General features: G+C 39.7%; 1 protein-coding gene across 1 annotated transcript in view; it reads right to left on the minus strand.

Annotated features, from left to right (window-relative positions):
• The window catches only part of LOC106092157 (5-hydroxytryptamine receptor 2A), a 490,553-nt gene that overhangs the window by 107,150 nt on the left and 363,074 nt on the right, over window positions 1-20,329 (minus strand). Inside the window, exon 4 of the mRNA XM_059370043.1 lies at window positions 1,127-1,519. Coding sequence (XP_059226026.1) covers window positions 1,127-1,519 — 393 coding nt within the window. The remainder of the gene's footprint in view (window positions 1-1,126; window positions 1,520-20,329) is intronic.

Raw genomic sequence — 20,329 nt, forward strand, 5'->3', positions numbered from 1 at the left:
TTTGACTGAAATTTTGTATGAGGTGTTCTGTTACAACTTTCAACTACTGTGCCAAGTACAGTCCAGTTTGGTCTATAACCTGATATAGCACCCATATAAACAGATCTCCCGATCTGACTTCTTGAGCCCCAGGAAGCCTCAATTTTCATCCGATTTGTCTTTAATTTTGCACATAGTGTTCTATTATGACTTCCAACAACTGATCCAAGTACGGTCCGAATCGGTCTATAACCTGATATAGCTCCCATATAAACCGATCTCCCGATTTGACTTCTTGAGCGCCTGGAAGCCCCAATTTTTGTCCGATTTGGCTGAAATTGAGTATGTAATGGTTTGCAATGACTTCCAACAACTCCAACTAGGCACTGGAGACTACATATCTGGCCTATAGACATACAGATCAAGTATGAGGCGACCACTCCAGCTATGAGGCTTAAGGCTATATGGGAGTGGATAGAAGACATATGCAGGTCATACCAACGTGGGATTAACCAGGCGACAATGGGAAATCTGATTGGAATGGAAAAGGTTTCTGATCAAATACCTGAGAGCAGACTAGAGGTCGAGTGCGAGGCATTTCTGCCGTCGTCACAGTCTTCAATTGACTGAACTCTGGAATTGCTATCTGGAAGTGAATGCTATATGAATGGATCAAAGCAAAAGATCAGAGTGGGCTTAAGGGTCTACATTAAGGAGCGCAGAACTGAATTCCGACTGCTTCCGACTGCCTGAACAGTCCTGTAGAGGAGATCAGGGATATTACATAATGTGACTGTGCATATCACAACAGTGTTTGTATCCTGGCCATCAAGGCTAGGAAAATCAGTAGGACTATAAGGTTATGGTAGGACTATAAGGTTATCTTGAAGTGTAAGAGGAAGATTATTGTCTTCTCTAAGAATGACACGATTCACATTAAAAGAGTTGACTATTTAGCAGATAAAGTATACTCATTGACTCAGGATAACTTTCTAATTTCATTTTATTTTTACAAACATTGACTAAAGATATAATACTTAATATTAAAAAACAAAACTTTATTTTTTTACAGTGTATCATGGTCTATCACGTTCTGGTCTGGTTTACTGGCATTAAATGAAAATGGTATGGTAATTGGATACTTTACCTCTTCGTCGGTGTTATTTAAATTGGTGTTGATATTGGCATTTGTGTTACTGTTGCTCATGGTGTTGGCAGTTGTGGCAGATGATGCCGCACACGTAGCCGTGGCTGTGGCTGTAGCTGTGGCGGCAGCGTGACTATGACTTTGCTGATGGCTATGATGACTGTGTCCTGTGGCCGCACTGGTCACCTCAATGCCGGCTCGACTTTTACTATCGACATTGCTGCTGCTGAACTCGGTGTCTTCTACTTCCACAGTGTTGACGGTGTTTGTGGAATTGCCTTCAACCAAACCCAATGCTGTGCCACGACCCACAGCCATATTGGTCTTTACATTTGTAAATTTGCCAAAACGTAACCTGAGACGTTTGCGTTTTTTTCCTGCGCTCAAATCGGGCTGAAAAGAAAAACAGACAAAGAGCAAGAATGACATATAAGACGATTAAATCTCACACGCAATCACACAAAGGGCAGTAGCCATGCTTTTGCCCCTTACAAAAGAAACGGCCAATGAGAACAACTTCAATAACAAGCAACAAATAACAAATATTGATTCTTTGGTTTGCCAGGATGAGGATTAAACAGAAGCGAAACGAAAAAAAAACAAAAGACATCCTAGAAAAGACCAAAAGCCAAAACGAAATCATGACAATCAGGTTTCTTGTAACCAAAAACCAACACACCCGTGCCCACACCCACATACACCAAGTGCAATCTGATTTTCAACGACCAAGTAGAGTGGGTGAGTAAATCTATGATGGGGATTGTTTGACAAAGAGTGTGAGAAAAGGGTTCTTAAATTGGATATGGTTGTGAAATCCAATCACAGTATTTAAGAGGAAGTCTTGGCCATAAAAAAATTTGGTGAACAACAAGTAAAAGCGTGACAAGTTAGGACGGGCCGAATCTTATATACCCTCCGCCATGGATTGCATTTGTCAAGTTATTTGTTGGGTATCTATTTATAGCCAAAACAAGTCTTTTCCCGGTATCTTGTTATGGGAAAGCAAGTAAAAAGGTGTTAAGTTCGGCCGGGCCGAACTTTGAATACCCACCACCTCGGGTATATATGTAAACCACCTTTCATCAAAATCCGGACCAAATACTAATGAGTACAAGTTATTGTTCAATTGTGTATAACAAGATATTGGTCTTTTTAGTAGCTATATCTAAAAATAAACCGATCTGAACCATATATGACACGGCTGTCGAAAAGTCTAATATAAGTCACTGTGCCAAATTTCAGTGAAATCGGATTATAAATGCGCCTTTTTTGGGGCCAAGACTTTAAATCGAGATATCGATCTACATGGCAGCTATATCCAAATCTGGACCGATTTTGGTCAAGTTGCAGAAAAATGTCGAAGTGCCTAACACAACTCACTGTCCCAAATGTGGGCCAAATCGGACAATAAATGCGCCTTTTGTGGGCCCAAAACCTTAAATCGAGAGATCGGTCTATATGGTAGTTATATTCAAATCTGGACCAATCTGGGCCAAATTGACAAAGGATGTCGAAGAGCTTAATACAACTCGCTGTCCCAAATTTCAGCGATTTCGGACAATAAATGCGCATTTTATGGCCCCAAAACCTAAAACCAAGAGATCGGTCTATATGGCAGCTATATCCAAATCTGAGCCGATCAGGACCAAATTAAAGAAAGACGTCGAAGGGTCTAAGGCAACTCGCTGTCCCAAATTTCAGCGTTTTCGGACAATAAATGCGCTTTTTATGGCTCCAAAACCTAAAACCAAGAGATTGGTCTATATGGCAGCTATATCCAAATCTGGACCGATCTAGGGCAAATTAAAGAAGGATGTTGAAGGGCCTAACACAACTCACTGTCCCAAATTTCAGCAAAATCGGGTAACAAATGTGGCTTTTATGGGCCTAAGACCTTTAATCGGAGGATCGATCGATATGGCAGTTATATCCAAATCTGGACCGATCAGGGCCAAATTGATAAATGATATCGAAGGGCCTAACGCAACATACTGTCCCAAATTTCAGCAAAATCGCTAGAAGGTATCTTCCTTCTCCTGTTCCTGTGGTATCACAGTGGGCGAAAACATCTAAGTGAGTCTGATGGTAGACTGCCACTTTAGCCTAACCTAACTTAACCTATAAGTTCATTTATCTGAAATTTGATCATATGAAAACGTTATAAAATCGGCCGGGCTGAATCTTCGAAACCAACAACTGAGTTAAGTCTGTATTTGAATTATTTGTAACAATCTAATCGGGAATTGATTGCGACTTCATTGGTATTGGTATTTAAGAGGGCCTATATCATTCATAGCCCGATTAAGATCATACATTAAAGGTTCAAGAAGTCAAAGCCGTGGACAAAATTATACGGGGCTATATCCGTTTATAGACCGATACGAATCATAGTCGGCACGTGAGTTCGAAGTCAGAACAGAGGAACCATTTCCACCCAAATCGGGTGAAAATTGAGGTCTTTAGGGCTCGAGAAGTCATAGCCCGGAAAACCTTTTCCAGAACTTGACTTCTTGAAATGTCAAGAAGTCAAGTTTGAGACAAATCGGAAGTAAACCAGCAAAGCCAGTAAAATACCGGAGGAGCCGACTATACAATACCCTACACCACCGAGTCTACATACTACTTTTAATACAGAGATCCTATGTCTGAATTTAGTCAGACCTGAATTCTTTATTTTGTAAAGATATGATCAAATTTATGGTCTCTACACCTAAGCTAAATCTGAATCGATTTTGATGAAATTTTGCACACATATTAGGAATTCATATTTTCATAAATTTTGTGAAGGTAGGAGCAAAATTGTGCCGTTTACAACCTCAAAAGACCATATCGCATGAAAATATATATGGGAGCTTTATCAAAATCTGATCCGATTTTGATGAAATTTTTCACACGTCAAATAAAACATCTCATGCAAAATTTTGTAAAGTTTGAACCAAATTGTGGCCACAACAGCCCAAAAAGGCCATACCAGATGTAAGATATACATGGGAGATATATCTAAATCTGGACAGATTTTATTTGGGCGTCATATGAAACACCTTAGGCTTAATTTTGTAAAATTCGAAAGAAATATATGGCTTTTACAGTATAAAAAGACCATATCGGATGAAGGATATGTATATGCGAGCTATACCTAAACCTTATTCGATTTTGTTCAAAATCTATAGCGTTCGTCCTTGGACCAAAAAACTTTTACAGCAATCGGACAAAAAATGCGGCCTGTACCTTGATTACAAGAATACATGGGCAGACAGACGGACAGACAGGCAGACAGACTTTATTTACTTTAATTGGCTATTACAGAACATTTGTTCCACTAGCCGAATGTAGAATAGCGTTCCAAGCGTCTTGATCTTCTGCACTCATTTTATAATTTCTGACACCAAGTCTCGAGGTTTCTCCCACCACTTCTCCATTAATGCAAACAGGTCCATATATTGTACGAAGAATCTTTCTCTCAAATACTCAAAGTACTGCCTCATCTGCTTTCACCAGTACCCATGCCTCAGAACCATATAACACAGACAGACAGACATACCTAAATTGAATCAGGAAGTGATTCTAAGCCGATCGGAAAACTTATCAATGGGTCGAAATCTTCTCTTTCTTAGCGTTGCAAACAAAAACACAAAGTTATTATTTCCTGTATCACAGTGGTGGTGCAGGGTATAATTTAGGCCTCCAGGGGCTTAAGAAGTCAAAACTAGGGATCGGTTTATATGGGAGCTATAGTCAAATCGAAACCGTTATGGCCCAATTGAAATCCCCAACGACCTATGTCAATAAGATGTATCTACCGTCCTATATGTGATACCCACCACAAACTTAGTTCGGCCGGGCAAAATCTTCGAAACCAACCATCATGCATTGAGCATAAAACTACACAAATTAACTTATTTGTAGGCCACATTTTTTACTTTACGTGCCAAATTTCAACCAAATAAGGCAATATTTAAAGCTTCAAGCAGACGTAGAGAACTGATCGGGAAATCGGTTGTTATGGGAGATCACTTTATATGTCATACTCTTCAACAGAACAGTCCGTGCAAAATTTCACCCAAATAGAATAAGAACTGCGTCCTGTAGGGCATCAAGAAGTCGATCGGTAGATCGGTTTATATGGGAGCTATATCTAAACATGGACCAAATTGGCCCATTTACAATCACCAACGACCTATATCGATGGAAGTATCCATCCAAAATCAAAGAGAATTGCATTTTTTCGCTAAACGCTATAGTGATACGTTGGACGAACGAACATGGCCGGTTCGATTTAGAATGCTAAGACGAACAAGAATTTATATAATTTATGGGGACACCAATCAATATTTCAAGGTGTTACAAACGGAATGACTAGTTTAGTATACATCCATCCCAAGGTGGAGAGTATAATGAGTTAGTTGCTCAAGGACACCCCTTATCCATATATAGTATAGTTCAGATCGGATATTCGGAAATTATTTCTACATAGACTGACCACTATAGGATGAGGATGTACTTATCTAGTCATTAATTCTTTAACACCTGGAAGTATTTATCTGGGTCCCCATAAAGTATATATATTCTTAATCGTCTCAACATTCTGAGGAGATCTAACCATGTACGTCCGTCTGACCATCTGTCCGTCAGTCGAAATACGATAGCACTCGAACGAATGAAAATATCCGCTTGAAATTTTGCTTAGGTACATTTCATTGTCGTTTGGAATTGCAGACGGGCCATATCGGTTCAGATTTGGATATAGCTGCCATGTAAACCAATCTCTGGTTTGACTTTTTGAGCCCCTGGATGCCACAATTGTTATTCGAATTGATTAAAATATTGCTTCGGTCAATAACCTGATATAGCTCCCATAAAAACCGATCTCCCGATCGAAATCTTAAGCCCCTGGGAGCAGAACCCATGGTGGGCGAACTTAGCACATTTTTATTTATTAAACTTGAGAGCGATATTTAACCTATTGCGACCAAATGTAGAACAGAGCGTTATTTTAGACCATCTCACACCAATTAAGTTCAGGTTGATATTTGGATATACAAATTTCGCCATGAACATTCCACTTAGGAATAGTGGCAAACTTCTAACATATCCATGAGTGCTGTCGGATTCAAGTTTGAGCCCAATGATAGGTTAGGTTAGGTTGAAAAGAGGGTGCAGATATTAATCCGCCCCATGTCACTATGGACATACACCTAAGCCAGTAATCGACTTGTTGTGCGCCCTTAAAAACTATAAAGTAACCTCTAAAAAGAAAATTTTAAGTTAGGAATTCCGGCACTTCCAAAATCTTTAATTGTTTTTAATACCACTCCCCTAAGTTGATTCATGTGTGGTATTGTGTCTCCACCTAAGTGCCAGTATCTGTTAGACTCGAAAGCCGGGCAATGACAAAGGAAGTGCTCCAACGTCTCATCATTTTTCCTGCTTGCCCTAAACATGTTATCACTTGCCGCACCGATTTTACATAAGTGAGCTCGTAGTCCTATATGTCCATCTGGAAGATCATGTTACGCAGATGGATCAAAGATCAAACCCTACCCAAAATCTATATCTAGTCTCGACCAGATATAGGATATAGCTACCATGACGACTTATCTGACGATTTAATATCTTAGGCTTGTAAAAGGAGCAAACCGTAAAATTAACTACCTGTAAATTGATTTTTGAGAATGTGTATTTTAAAAAACTCAGCTCAGGCGTTTTCGAGTCTCGTACAAACTCACTATGATTTTGATATAATAGTGGCACTGGTATTCACAAAATTTAATACAGATTTGAAATAGGTTTATATGACAGATTTCCTTTCTAGAACTATCAAATAAACTTATTTTAAAGCTTCATAAAGTTTTGTGACTACTGCCTCAAGCCGTATGTTAAGTATTTTAAATTCCTTATTTTTTTTTAAATATTATAATGGAAAACCAAATTGAAACAAATCGAATACTTTAGCGAATTGACATTGTCTTGGCCTAATCACATCTGCTCTGCTTACCAAATTGGTTGTCATCTTCAGATTTTCTTCCACAAACACACAAAATGTCTTTCCTATTTCTGACAACACTCAAGGAAACAACAAAAGCAATGGCAATGGCAAACAGCAACAGCAACAGCAAAGTTGCCAAAGTTATTGCATTTGGAAATGATATTTCGTGATGTTTTGCATAATTTAGGTAGATTGTTTGAGGCAATTCCCAAAACGAATTGCAAACAGTTGCTGTCTTCAAGATTGTTTCTCACAATATCCAGGGAATTTATGCATTTCACTTTGCTGTCTGCAGATACTGTTGTGGTTGTTGTTGCTGTTGCTGTTGTTGGTGTTATGACTATTGTGGAAGTTTGGCCATTCATTGTTTAGCCCCTTAAAATTTTTGCTCTTGATGCTGGTCAAGAACTAAGCTTTCATAAGGCACAAAGACGAAGAAGTAGAAGTGAGTAAAATGCCATAAAAATAGGAAAAGTAATGAGAATGAATTGTGAGACAATGGTGCTGTGCTGGAAGGTTATATCAATGGCCAAAGTAAAATAGCAAAAATAACCACAAGAGTGTTCTCTCAACATCATCTGGTTTCTGGTATGCTACTCTGTTTAAGCAGTGACAAAATAGAGATAATGTTAATATTGTAAAGAGTCATGAACAAAGAAGTCTAGATTAAGTGGAAATCTTTTGAAAATTAAAAGAAGAAACCCCCCCCTTAGGTTATCACATTTTTCAATTCATATTTTTAACCTACGAGGTTATAACTAAGAAGAGCATTAATTAATGCAATTGCTAAGTAAATTTATCGAATCTCAAATATGGTACTAAAAGCGCCGTTTATGGGCCCCAAGACCTTAAATCTGGTATATGGTATAACAATATAATTACGGTCGGACCATATTCGGTTTAGATGGTGAGAGGTCTGACATAACTAACTATACCAAATTTTAGTGTAATCGGGTTATAAATATGTTTTCTATGGACCCAAGACCATAAATCGGGAGATCGGTATATGAGGCAGCTACATTCAAATAAAGTCCGATCTGGATTATACTTAGTATAATAAGTGAAATCTGGTAATAAATGCGCGATTTATGGGCATAAGACCTTATATCGGAACATCGGTCTACATAGGTGCTATATCAAGATATAGACCTATATAGCCAATATTCGACCTCAACCTACCTAAAAAAAAAGATACAAATTCTGTGCAAATTCTCAGCTCAATATCTCCATTTTTATACCCTCCACCAAAGAAAAGGGGGTATACTAATTTCGTCATACCAATTGGAACACATCGAAACGTTGATATGAGACCTATAAAAGTATATAAGGGGTGGTTTTTTAAAGATATAGGAAAGTTTTTCAAAAAAAAAAAAACAGTTAGATTATTAAAATTCCTGCATCAAATTTCGAGCAAAGCAAATATGTTCAAAATGTTATAACTACGGTTGACAAATGACAACAAAATATCCAAAATCTGACGAAAAAATACATGGGAGCTATATCTAAATCTGAACCGAATTCGACCAAGCTTTATGGATATTGTGGAATTCGTTGAGGAAAGCGTTGTACAAAATTTTGGGAAGATTGGTCAATAAATGCGGTCTAGGAGTGAAAATCGGGCGATATATATATCTGAACAGATTTCTATGAAATTCAGCAGTAATATCGAAAGTCATAAGAAAAACTTTTCTGTCGAATTTCGAGAGAATCGGTTAACAAATGACCATTTTATTGCTGTATTACTGCAAATCGGACGAACATATATATGGGAGTTATATCCAAATCTGAACCGATATCTATGAAATTCACCAGTAATACTGAGAGTCATAAGAAAATCCTTCCTGCCAAATTTCGAAAGAATCGGTTGACAAATTACCATTCTATTGCTGTATTACTCCAAATCGGACGAAAATATGTATGGGAGCTATATCCAAATTTGAACCGATTTCTATGATATTTACCAGTAATATCGAAAGTCATAAGAAAAACTTTCCTGTCGAATTTCGAGAGAATCGGTTAACAAATGACCATTTTACTGCTGTATTACTGCAAATCGGACGAACATATATATGGGAGTTATATCCAAATCTGAACCGATTTTTATCAAATTCACCAGTAATATTAGCAGTCAGAAGAAAATCCTTTTCAACAAATTTCAAGAGAATCGGTCAACAAATGACCATTTTACTGCTGTATTATTGGGAATCGGACGAACATATATGTGGGAGATATATCCAAATCTGAACCGATTTCTATGAAATATACCAGTAACATCGAGAGTCATAATAAAATCCTTTCTGCCAAATTTCGAGAGAATCGGTTCATAAATGACCATTTTATTGCATTATTACTGCAAATCGGTCGAACATATATATGGAAGCTATATCCAAATCTAAACCGATTTTTTCCAATTTCAATAGGCTTCGTCTTTAGGCCGAAAAACATGCCCACGCCAAATTTGAAAACGATCGGATGAAAATTGCGACCTGTAGTTTGTACACAAATTAACATGGACAGAGGGACAGGCAGACGGACGGACAGACAGACGGACATAACCAAATCGAATCAGAAAGTGATTCTGAGTCGATAGGTATACTTATCAATGGGTCTATCTCTCTTCATTTTGGGTGTTATAAACTTATTCACTAAGTTATAATACCCTGTACCACAGTAGTGGTGTAGGTTATAAATATATAATTTTCAGAAACATGCATGAATTCCTCATTTGAATCCATAGTACGGTCCATATAACTTAATGTTTGAAGATTATTTCATGCAAATGTTGACAGCGACTGCGCCTCAAATGGTCCGCTTATTCCAATTTTGGCATACTCTTTCCAACATTTTAACAGGTATCTTCGGAATAAATGCTTCAATGATGTCTTCCAATGCGTCAATGGAAGCGGGCTTGCCTGTATAGACATAAGTTTCAACATAGCTCCACAAAAATAGTCTAAAGGCGCTAAATCGCACAATCTAGGCAGCCAATTGAATGGTCCCGAACGTAAAATAAGATGTTCACCGAACTCGTCTCTCAATAAGTCTATTGTTACGCGTGCAGTATGGCATGTTGCACCGTCTTGTTGAAAGCACATGTCATGCAAGTCAAGCTCTTGTATTTTGGCCAAAAAAATAGTTGAATATCATCTCACAGTACCGCTCGCCATTCACAGTTACGTTACGATTCGCATCATCTTTGAAGAAGTACGGTCCAATGATGCCACCAGCCCTTAAACCTCAACAAACTATGACATTTTATGGATGCATTGGTAGCTCTTGCAATGCTTCTGGCTGATCTTCACTCCAAAATCGACAATTCTGCTTATTTACGTAAAAAGAAGCGCGCGAGGAACTTTCTTAACAGAGCACGCATTTTGATAATAAAGTTCAATCATTTGCAAGCGTTGTTCGTTTGTAAAACGATTCATGGTTAAATTATAGACCAAACTCAAGAAGTTTTACAGTGAAACAAAACACGAAACGTCCGTGAGCTGTTTAAACCAGTGTTGCCAAGAAGATAAAAGCTTAAAAATCACCCTTTATATTCTTATCGTCTTGTAATTCTAAGTCGAATTAGCCATGGCCGTTCGTGTGTCGAAAGCACTCCAACTTTTGAAATAGTAAAGCTAAGCGCTTGAAATTTTGCGCAAATATTTCCTATCAGTGTAGATGATTTGGAATTATAAATCGGCCATAGCAGTCCATGTTTTGATATACCGCCAACCGTATGGCCCAAATTGCTTCTTACCCGATGTATGCAAATTTGCCCATGAACATTCCATTAAGAAACAAGGGCAAACTTCTCACATATCAATGAGTGCAGTCCGATTCAAGTTTCAAGCTGGATGATAAGGGACCTCCTTTTTATAGCCGAGTCCAAACGGCGTGCCACAGTGCGCCACCTCTTATGGGGAGAAGTTTTTACATGGCATAGTACCTCACAAATGTACTAATAGGGTGCGATGCAAACTCTGACCACATTTCGTGGGGTAGCACCAACACTTATAAGCGGGGCCAAGCACTGGCAGAGTTCTTGAATACTAACGACCTAATAACACCTAATATTGGTAACACCGCTACCTTTGTTAATAGGATTAGGTAGGAGGTATAAGATGTGACGATATGTTCGGAAAATCTAATCGATGAGGTTCAGGATTGGAGGGTCTCCATGGAACACTCTTTCTTTGCCCATCGCTACATTAGGTTTAGAATAGCACGGCCAGCGTCGAATCCGTTAAGCTTCTGGAATAAGATGAAAACCAACTGGACAAAATTCTGAAGACTACTCAGACGAAGACTTGGGCAAGATTATTTAGATTGTCCAAGCAAAGAAGAGATTGACGACAATGTCAACAGGATTACGACTGCACTGGTGGGGTTCTTCGAAGATAGTTGTCCTTTTCGATGGAATATTTCCGGCTTTACTACAGAAAGAGGCAGACTATCTGGCGCCTCGTCTGGCCAACATTTTTACAGGACTTACCTAGGACTTGCATTACTCAGAAAGCCTGGCAGAAGGCAAGGGTGGAGTTTATATCCAAGCCCAGCAAGGCAAGTTATGCGACACAAAAGGCCTACAGGCCCAAAAGCCTTACGTCCTTTCTACTCAAAACCATGGAACGTATTGTGGACACCATGATAAAGAGTAGGTCATTCAGCGAACTGCTCAAATACAAACAGCATGCCTATGTCAAGGGAAGGTCGGTGGAGATTGCCCTGCACGAGGTTGTGCATAGAATAGAAGAATCATTCCATACCAAAACGTACACATTGGCGGTACGCGTTAACTTCGTGAGGGCTTTTTACAATGTGCGGACCGACACACTGATCCAATCCTTAGACCAGTACCGGTTGGACCCGGTCCTTAGAGACTGGATAAATCATATGCTATAGAATAGGTGGATAAATTGTGTGTCCAATGGCATAAATCTAAGGGAGAAAGTGGCACAGGGCACGCCACAGGGGGGCATTTTATTGCCAATCCTATGGGTGACCACCATAAATGACCTAATACGGATGCTGACTGAGGAGGGATATGAACCCGTCTGCTACGCAATACTTCTAAGGGGTAAGGATCTGAACGAGCTATGCAGAAGGGGCGAATGGGTCTTGCATATGGCATATGACTGGGCTAGACCCAGAGGTCTCAATGTTAACCAGAGAAGACTGAAATATGCCTGTTCACGAAGAAGGCGAAGGTAGGCCAATTTAACGCACCACGTCAAATGACAAGGTCAAATACTTAGGTGTGATCTTGGACAGGAAACGGAATTGGAAGTGTCACTTTCAGGAGCGTACTGAGAAGGCTCACAGATATTGGGCACTATGTAGACGGGCCGTAGGTTCGAAATGGGGCCTGAATTCGAGGATAGTCCACTGGCTCTACAGGAGTGTGATTAGACCAATACTTACTTACGCCTTAGTAGTTTGGTGAACTGCTATGCAGAAAAAGTGCAACATAAGGACCATATAACAGGTTCAGAGAACATTTTGTCTTGGCATAGGCGGAGCGATAAGGACCACGCCTGCTAGGGCACTGGAGACTATTCTAGATATCTGACCCATTGACATACACATTAAGTGTGAGATAGCCTCTGCGGCAATGAGACTTAAGGCGATGGGAGAATGGATTGAGGATGGAGGCAGCTCATACCATTGCGGTATAATCGAGACGATGATAGGAAACCTGAAAGGAAGGGAAGAGGTTTCTAATCGTCTACCTGAGATGAACCTTGAAGTCGAGTGCGAGGCACTGCTGCCATCGGCACTGTCTTGGGTTGACGGAACACTAGTATTGCCATCTGGAAGATCATGTTACACGGATGGATCAAAGCTAGAGGACAGAGTAGGTCTGGGGGTTTACATTGAGAACCCAGGGACTGAGATCTGTTTTAGACTGCCTGACCATAATACGATCCTGCAGGCGGAGATCCAGGCGATAGGCCAGGGGGTCTACATTGAGAACCCAGGGACCGAGATCTGGTTTAGACTGCCTGACCATAATACGATTCTGCAGGCGGAGATCCGGACGATCACGGAATGCGTGAGGTGGTGTGGTGCTAACGCGAGGACCTCGTGTGTGAACATCTTTACCGACAGTAAAATTGCCATAAGGGCAATAATAACCAGCACGGTAAGGTCACGATTAGTCTGGCAGTGTAAGAAGGACATTAACCCTTCTCTGAGCATGTCAAAATCCACATCGTTTGGGTGCCGGGCCATAACGAAGTAAGGGGAAATGAAAGGTCAGTCTATTTGGCAGTGAAGGCCAGAAGACTGCCCTTAATAAACTTCGTTAACCCGAAGCCTTTCGGGTCGACGAAGTCCGAGTTAAGGGAATGGGCGACGAATGCGTATGCAAAATTGTGGAACAGCGAAACGGTCGCTAGGACGGTGAAAATCCTATGGGGGGATCCAGATCGTGAGAAGACGAGGCTATTTATGAAAGGAAGTAAGAAGGAGGTCAGTATAGCCATGGGTTGGAATATGCGTTTGCCATGCCGGGAAAATGACGCTTGTCAATTTTTAGGAAAATTGGAATAATTTGGAATTGTGGGTTCCAGAGAAAGAATAACAAAAATCGGAGGTATGTTTTTATGGGACCCACACCTAAAGTTGGACCTATCTGAACTATATTCGATATAGTTGTATATAGGTCTCGAAAACTCGATGTTCCAAATTTCAGATAAATCTGTTCAAAAAATTTGGCTTTTACAAGCTCAAGATGTTTAATCTGAAGTTTGGGCTATATGACAGCTATATAAAAATATGGACTTACATGGAACATATGTGGCGTAGGAGCTGACGACTATGTTAAATCAAATTTTGCCAATTTCAACAAAATCAAACACATCATGAATGTATGATCCCATCACAATGGGCAGACAAATATCAAAATGCCTTAAGCACAAAAAAAGTATACAAAATTAAATAATGCTTACTTAAGCATTTAAACTGAATTTGAATTTAATCGATTGCAATATACGTAAATATTGTCCTTGCAGTAATGTTGCTGCCACTGAAGCTTTAACAATTCGCACATAAATTTCTGGTCATGGCTTGAATCATTACTGTTGCCATTGGCAAATGAGCCATCTGCTGAGCTCAATCTTGTGCAGAAGTTTTTGTGCAAATTTGTTTTAGCCATTGATGGCCTTTGGCACATTTCAATACAATTCGATTGAAATGCGTCTTAATGCATTGTTGGAACGTTCTCAAAAGTACGCTGACAAAAGTTCTTCAGCAATACTTAGGCAACGATAAATGAGGAGAATGAAATAAAAGCAAAATAAAACGGAAAGGAAATGGCACCCTGGCAAACAAAGTAAAATATTAAGATGAACAAAAGCAACAGTGACGAAGGAAAGAAACTTAAAACAATAAACGTTTTTAAGAACTGACATAAAAAATTTATTTTGAAATAATCCCCAATTTGCACGCAAATGAAATTTTATGAAAGTTGCTTTCATATCCCTGTCCGTTCGTTGCTCTCTACTTCATACTCGTATGCTTCTGCTAGGGACATATAAGGGAAGTGATACAAGCTTCATCTGTTTGTTTGTTTTGTTGCTTGTGCTGTAGCTCTTGGCTTTATCAAATCTATCGATGCCTTTCTTGGTTATGCAGTATTTTCTCCGAAAGTTGCGGTGGTCTTTTCATGCGATTTTCTTGGGATTTTCTTTATATCGTACTCAAGCAGTTGCCAATTTGTTTTTTTTTGACGTTCTCTCAAAATAATATTCTCGGCCACATAAAAGCCATAGTTCCACCTCCTCGTTCCGACATACAAAGCATTAGAGGTAGAAGCAGAAATGACAAGGGCAAGGACAGCAGATGTAGGAGGAAAAACCAATAATTGGAATAAATACATGAAATTTCCCTATGCCCAGAGTAAGCTTGTGACCTCTACTTGGTTTTTTTTTTTGGTTTGTCCGAAAATGCTACTAGGCTCTATGTACTTTAGGTTTTCTGCAGGTTTTCTGGGATTTGCTATTGATCCGCCTGAGGAGGACCCAATTTAACATAGTGAAATGCCAAGAAATGTTTGCCATAGCAAAGTGTCACGCTCTTATATTTGTATTAGATTGCATGTGGGGGTGGGGGGATATCGATAAAGATTAGCAAGGCAAGTAAAGTATCCAGCAGCATCAAGTTGCAAGGTTTTGTGTTAAAAAAAATATGCAAAACTGTATAATTATAGTTACTTTTTGATTCTAGAATGCCTTGCTATGCTACTGCATATGCCCACCTTGCGTATGTGTAATTTTTTACAAGGCAATTTGCATTCACATCACTCATACAACAGGTGGGCCAATAAACCATTGGGGACTAATTTAAATTCATAACATCTTAAGCGAATATTCTTAAACTCAAAAACTGCTGAACCGATTTTCATGAAATTTTCACTGATCGTGCATAATGATCCCGTGGTGAAAATTGGGTTCTAAATTTTTTGATATGTGAAAGGGAGGCGAACACTCACCCTTACCCTAATTTTCAGAAACGCCAGATCTCGATGATGGGTGGTGCGATTTAAGGGAAATTTTGTGTCTTTTTGGCAGATATATCCAATTATAAACCGATCTGAACCACATTAAGGTCGGATATCGCGAAGCTCAGAAAAACTCATTGTTCCAAATTTCAGCGAAATCGGGTAATATATAAAGCTTTTATGGGCTTCAGACCCTTTATCGGGAGATCGGTCTATATGCCAGCTATATTTAATATGGACCGATCTAATCCATATTTAGGTCAGATGTCGGGAGGCTTAATATAACCCACTGTTGCAAATTTCAGCGAAATCGGGTAAGAAATAAAGCTTTTATGGGTTTCGGACTCTTTATCGGGAGATCGGTCTATATGGCAGCTATATCTAAATATAAACTGATCTAATCCATACTTAGGTCAGATATCGGGAAGCTTTAAATAACCCACTGTTGCAAATTTCAGCGAAATCGGGTAATAAATAAAGCTTTGATGGGCTTCAGACCCTTAATCGGCCGATCGGTCTATATGACAGCTATATCTAAATATGGACCGATCTAATCCATCTTTGGGTCAGATGTCGGGAGGCTTAATATAACCCACTGTTACAAATTCCAGCGAAATCGAGTAATAAATAAAGCTTTTATGGGCTTCAGACCCTTTATCGACAAATCGGTCTATATGGCAGCTATATCTAGATATAGTCCGATCTGAACCAAATTTAGGTCAGATGTTGGGAGGCTTAATATAACCCACTGTTACAAATTCCAGCGAAATCGAGTAATAAATAAAGCTTTTATGGGCTTCAGACCCTTTATCGACAAATCGGTCTATATGGCAGCTATATCTAGATATAGTCCGATTTGAACCAAATTTAGGTCAGATGTTGGGAGGCATAAAATAACCCACCTTTTTAAATTTCAGCGAAATCGGGTAATAAATAAAGCTTTTATGGCCTTTAGACCCCTTATCGGGAGATCGGTTTATATGAATCATTTGTAGGTCAGATGTCGGATGTGAGGAAACACTAGAACTACTCGTTGATACACATTTCCCGTGAAATTCTCGAACGGATAACGTGGAGCCAGAAAAGATTGTCACTGCTATGCAGTCGTCGGTTGCTATTAGGGAAATTGTGCCTGAGTCAAAAATCCTTTGGGCGATAAACAGTTCCGACTCCTTTAAGTCGCCCGGCCCTGATGATGTCTCACCGATTGAATTACAAGTTGTGTCTGATAGACTGGTTCCTTGGCTTAGGGAGATATACTCTGCTTATATCGGCATGTTATATATACTTGTGGGATGGAGGGACACGAAGGTCATTTTCATTCCGAAAGCAGGAAAGATTGATAGAATCATATCTTAGGACAACAATTCCTGGAGATCGCCTGTCGCGGCAGCAGCATGCATATAGTAAAAGCAAGTCCACTGAAACTACCCTTCACGACCTAGTCGGCTATATAGAGGGTTCTCTCGCTGTCAAGGAATATACAATTGTAGCATTTTTTGACATTGAAGGTGCTTTCAGTAATGTAAAACCGACATCAATCATGAAGGGGTTAGAGTTTCAAGGCATCAACACCACCGTAAAAAAGATTATTAATAAATTACTTGCTAAAAGATGTATTACGGCAGCCTTGTGATCTGTTGATCGAAAAAGATGGGTGCGCAGGAGAACACCTCCTCTATTTTGGAATATAGTCATTAACATTATATTATTGTCTCTGGAAGAAAAATTGTGTAAAAGTGGTCGCGTATGCTGATGTCTTGGCAATTGCGGTTAGAGGAAAGTTTCCCAACACTCTAAAAGATATTCTTCAGGAAGCTCTACGTGCAACAGCAAAGTGAGCTACCGAAAGTGGTCTAGGTATAAATCCGTGCAAGACAGAAGTAGTTCTTTTCAACAGGAGATACAATTTGGCTACAATGACACCTGTCTCCTTGAGAGGAGAGAATGTTCCATTTACAGAAAGCGCAAAATACCTGGGTGTTTTGCTGGACAGGAAAATGAACTTCAAATGGAACATTTTGGAAAGGCTAAGAAAGGCAACTCTTCCCCTATACACCTGCAAGAGAGCCATTGGCAAAAGTTGGGGCTTTAAAACGCGCGTTATGCATTGGGTATATAATGCAGTTGTCAGACCTATAATGTTATATGGTGTTGTGGTCTGGTGGACGGCGCTTCAAAAGTCCACCTACTGCTTAATACTCAACCGGATCCAAAGGATATCTTGTATGCACAAAGAAACCACCCTTGAAGACGACACCTTCTGATGTACTGAATTTAAGCTACATCTAGTGTCTCTGGACATTGTTGCTAGACAAATTGCAGCGACCACTGCCGTGAGGCTAAGAGATCTTTCTCATTGGTCATGTGGCGGCTAATGATGTTCCGATGTTCCAGGCAGTGTGGATTACACCCTACCTGAGCCGCTTTTTGATAAAAAGTACTGTATCATTATACCTGATAGAACCGATTGGAACTGCTATATCCCTGGTAATAGAATTTACATAGACTTCTATATGGATGGTTCCAAACTACACGAGCAGGTGGGCTTTGGGGTGTACTCTAAAGATCTAGAACTGGTCATATCGAAAATGTTACCTGGCCACTGCAGTGTGTATCAGGCGGAGATCCTTGCGATGAAGTAAGTGGTGGAATGACTAAGATATAATGTCATAACGACGATTGGCATAAATATCTTCTCAGACAGCCAGGCAGCCATTAAATCCCTGGAGAACGTATTTCTGAACACAAAAACCGCCCTCGACTGTCGCAGATCTCTCAACGAGATAGCTGAACAGTTCAAAATTCATCTGTTGTGGATCCCAGGCCACAGAGATATCGCAATTGTAAAGCGGACGAGCTCGTGAGACTAGGAACTACCCTATACATTCCAGGGATACTGGAATCTGTGGGTATGTCTCTAGCCACATGTAAGCTAAGTTTTCGAGACCAGACCTGAAGGACAACGATTGATAGATGCTCACAAAGAGGGGACTGTGAGCATTCCAAAACTATTGTACGTTGCCCAATCTTGACTAGAAAGGCTTTACCGGTTTGCTGTCATTGGCTAGACCAGACGTCTCAGTCATTGTGTACGTCATGACAGGGGACATCGAAGAAGAAGAGACTATAGAACATTTTCTTTGTGTATGTCCTGCACTATCAGTCAGAAGGAGTTCCATTTTAGGTTCTCATTTCTTTAAAAACCTGTCTGATTGAGCGGATGTTAACATTCGCAAGTTGTTGTATTTTTAATAGCGATCTGGATGGTTCAACAGTAAGAACTAGAAGGCATATTCTTTCTTCTGTTCCTGTGTTATCACAATGGACGAAAAGGTCTAAGTGAGTCTGATGGCAGATTGCCATGTGAACTTAACCTAACCGAGCCATAGTGGTGGTGTAGGGTATAAAAATGATTATATTGAGCTGAGCTATTTTTGAGCATAGGCAGTTTGAATGAATATGAGCTATATCGGACCAACTTGAGCTATATCGGACAATTTATTACCCAATTTCATGGAAATTGAGTTCCGCGATATTCGCATCGAATATGGGCCGATATCACAATTTAATATCCCAAAATCACATTACCTAAGTCACATTGAAGCCGCATTTAAATTTTGCTACTGTGAGCTGTGTTGGTCTTTTCACCGTCCATGCGAAATGTGGTTCTGATCTGCCCGCATTTAAGTACAGTTCTACCGATTTAAAGTCTTTCTCCTATAAATGTTGTATTTATTACGAGTCCTTCTAGAACACAATGTTGATCGGATCATGCAAATACGAATTTGCCCATGAACATTCCGTTAAGGAACTGGGGCGAACTCCTCACAAACCAATGAATGCTGTCCGATTCAATTTTAAACTCAATGATAAGGGACCTTCTTTTTATAGCCGAGTCCGAACGGCGTACCGCAGAGCGACACCTCTTTGGGGAGAAGTTTTTACATGGCAAAGTACCTCACATATGTCGCCAGCATTAGGAGGGGAAAATTTTTATGATGTTCTCGCCAGAATTCGAACCCAGGCGTTCGGCCTTATAGGCAGACATGCAAACCCCTGCGCTACGGTGGCCTCCGGATTTTATTTAGGTATATCTGCCATATACACCGATGACCCGATTTACTATCTTTCAACCGATAAGCCGATTTCACTAAATGTTGAAAGAGTGAGCACTGTAAGACCCTCGACGTCTTTGTTAAGTTTGGCCTAGATCGTACCATATATCGCTATAAGTGCTACGGGTTCATAAATGATGTATTTTCATTGCCATTTTGTCGAAATGGGTTTAGTATCTTAAGCCCTGCCGAACTTAATGCTGTTTAGCTTGTTTATTTTGACATATAATCCTTTGTCATTTACCAAATTCTTAAAGCCACTTCTCTCATATGACTTTGTGGGCAATTTATTTACGACACATGTGTAGTTACGTCCTTTGGTGCCTACTAAATATTCAAATTGCTCTTATTAAACTTGAAGAAAGTTATTTGCCTTTTCTTTGAAAGTGTTGTCCAACATATATTCCAATTGGCCTTTTGTCCAGCGGGAGGTCAGTCAAAATTATGAGGTTTTAAAATTTTTCAGTTTATTTATCACAGTCAGGGTTATTCAGACCATCCGCATTCTGCTATAATAACACAAAGTTGCTTTAAACTGTGTGTGTGTGTGTGTGTGTCCACACACAAAGTTTTGGATACACTAGTGTGTGGACTGGCAGGACTCTGCC

Source organism: Stomoxys calcitrans, chromosome 5 (assembly GCF_963082655.1).
Source record: "Stomoxys calcitrans chromosome 5, idStoCalc2.1, whole genome shotgun sequence".
Taxonomy (NCBI): domain Eukaryota; kingdom Metazoa; phylum Arthropoda; class Insecta; order Diptera; family Muscidae; genus Stomoxys; species Stomoxys calcitrans.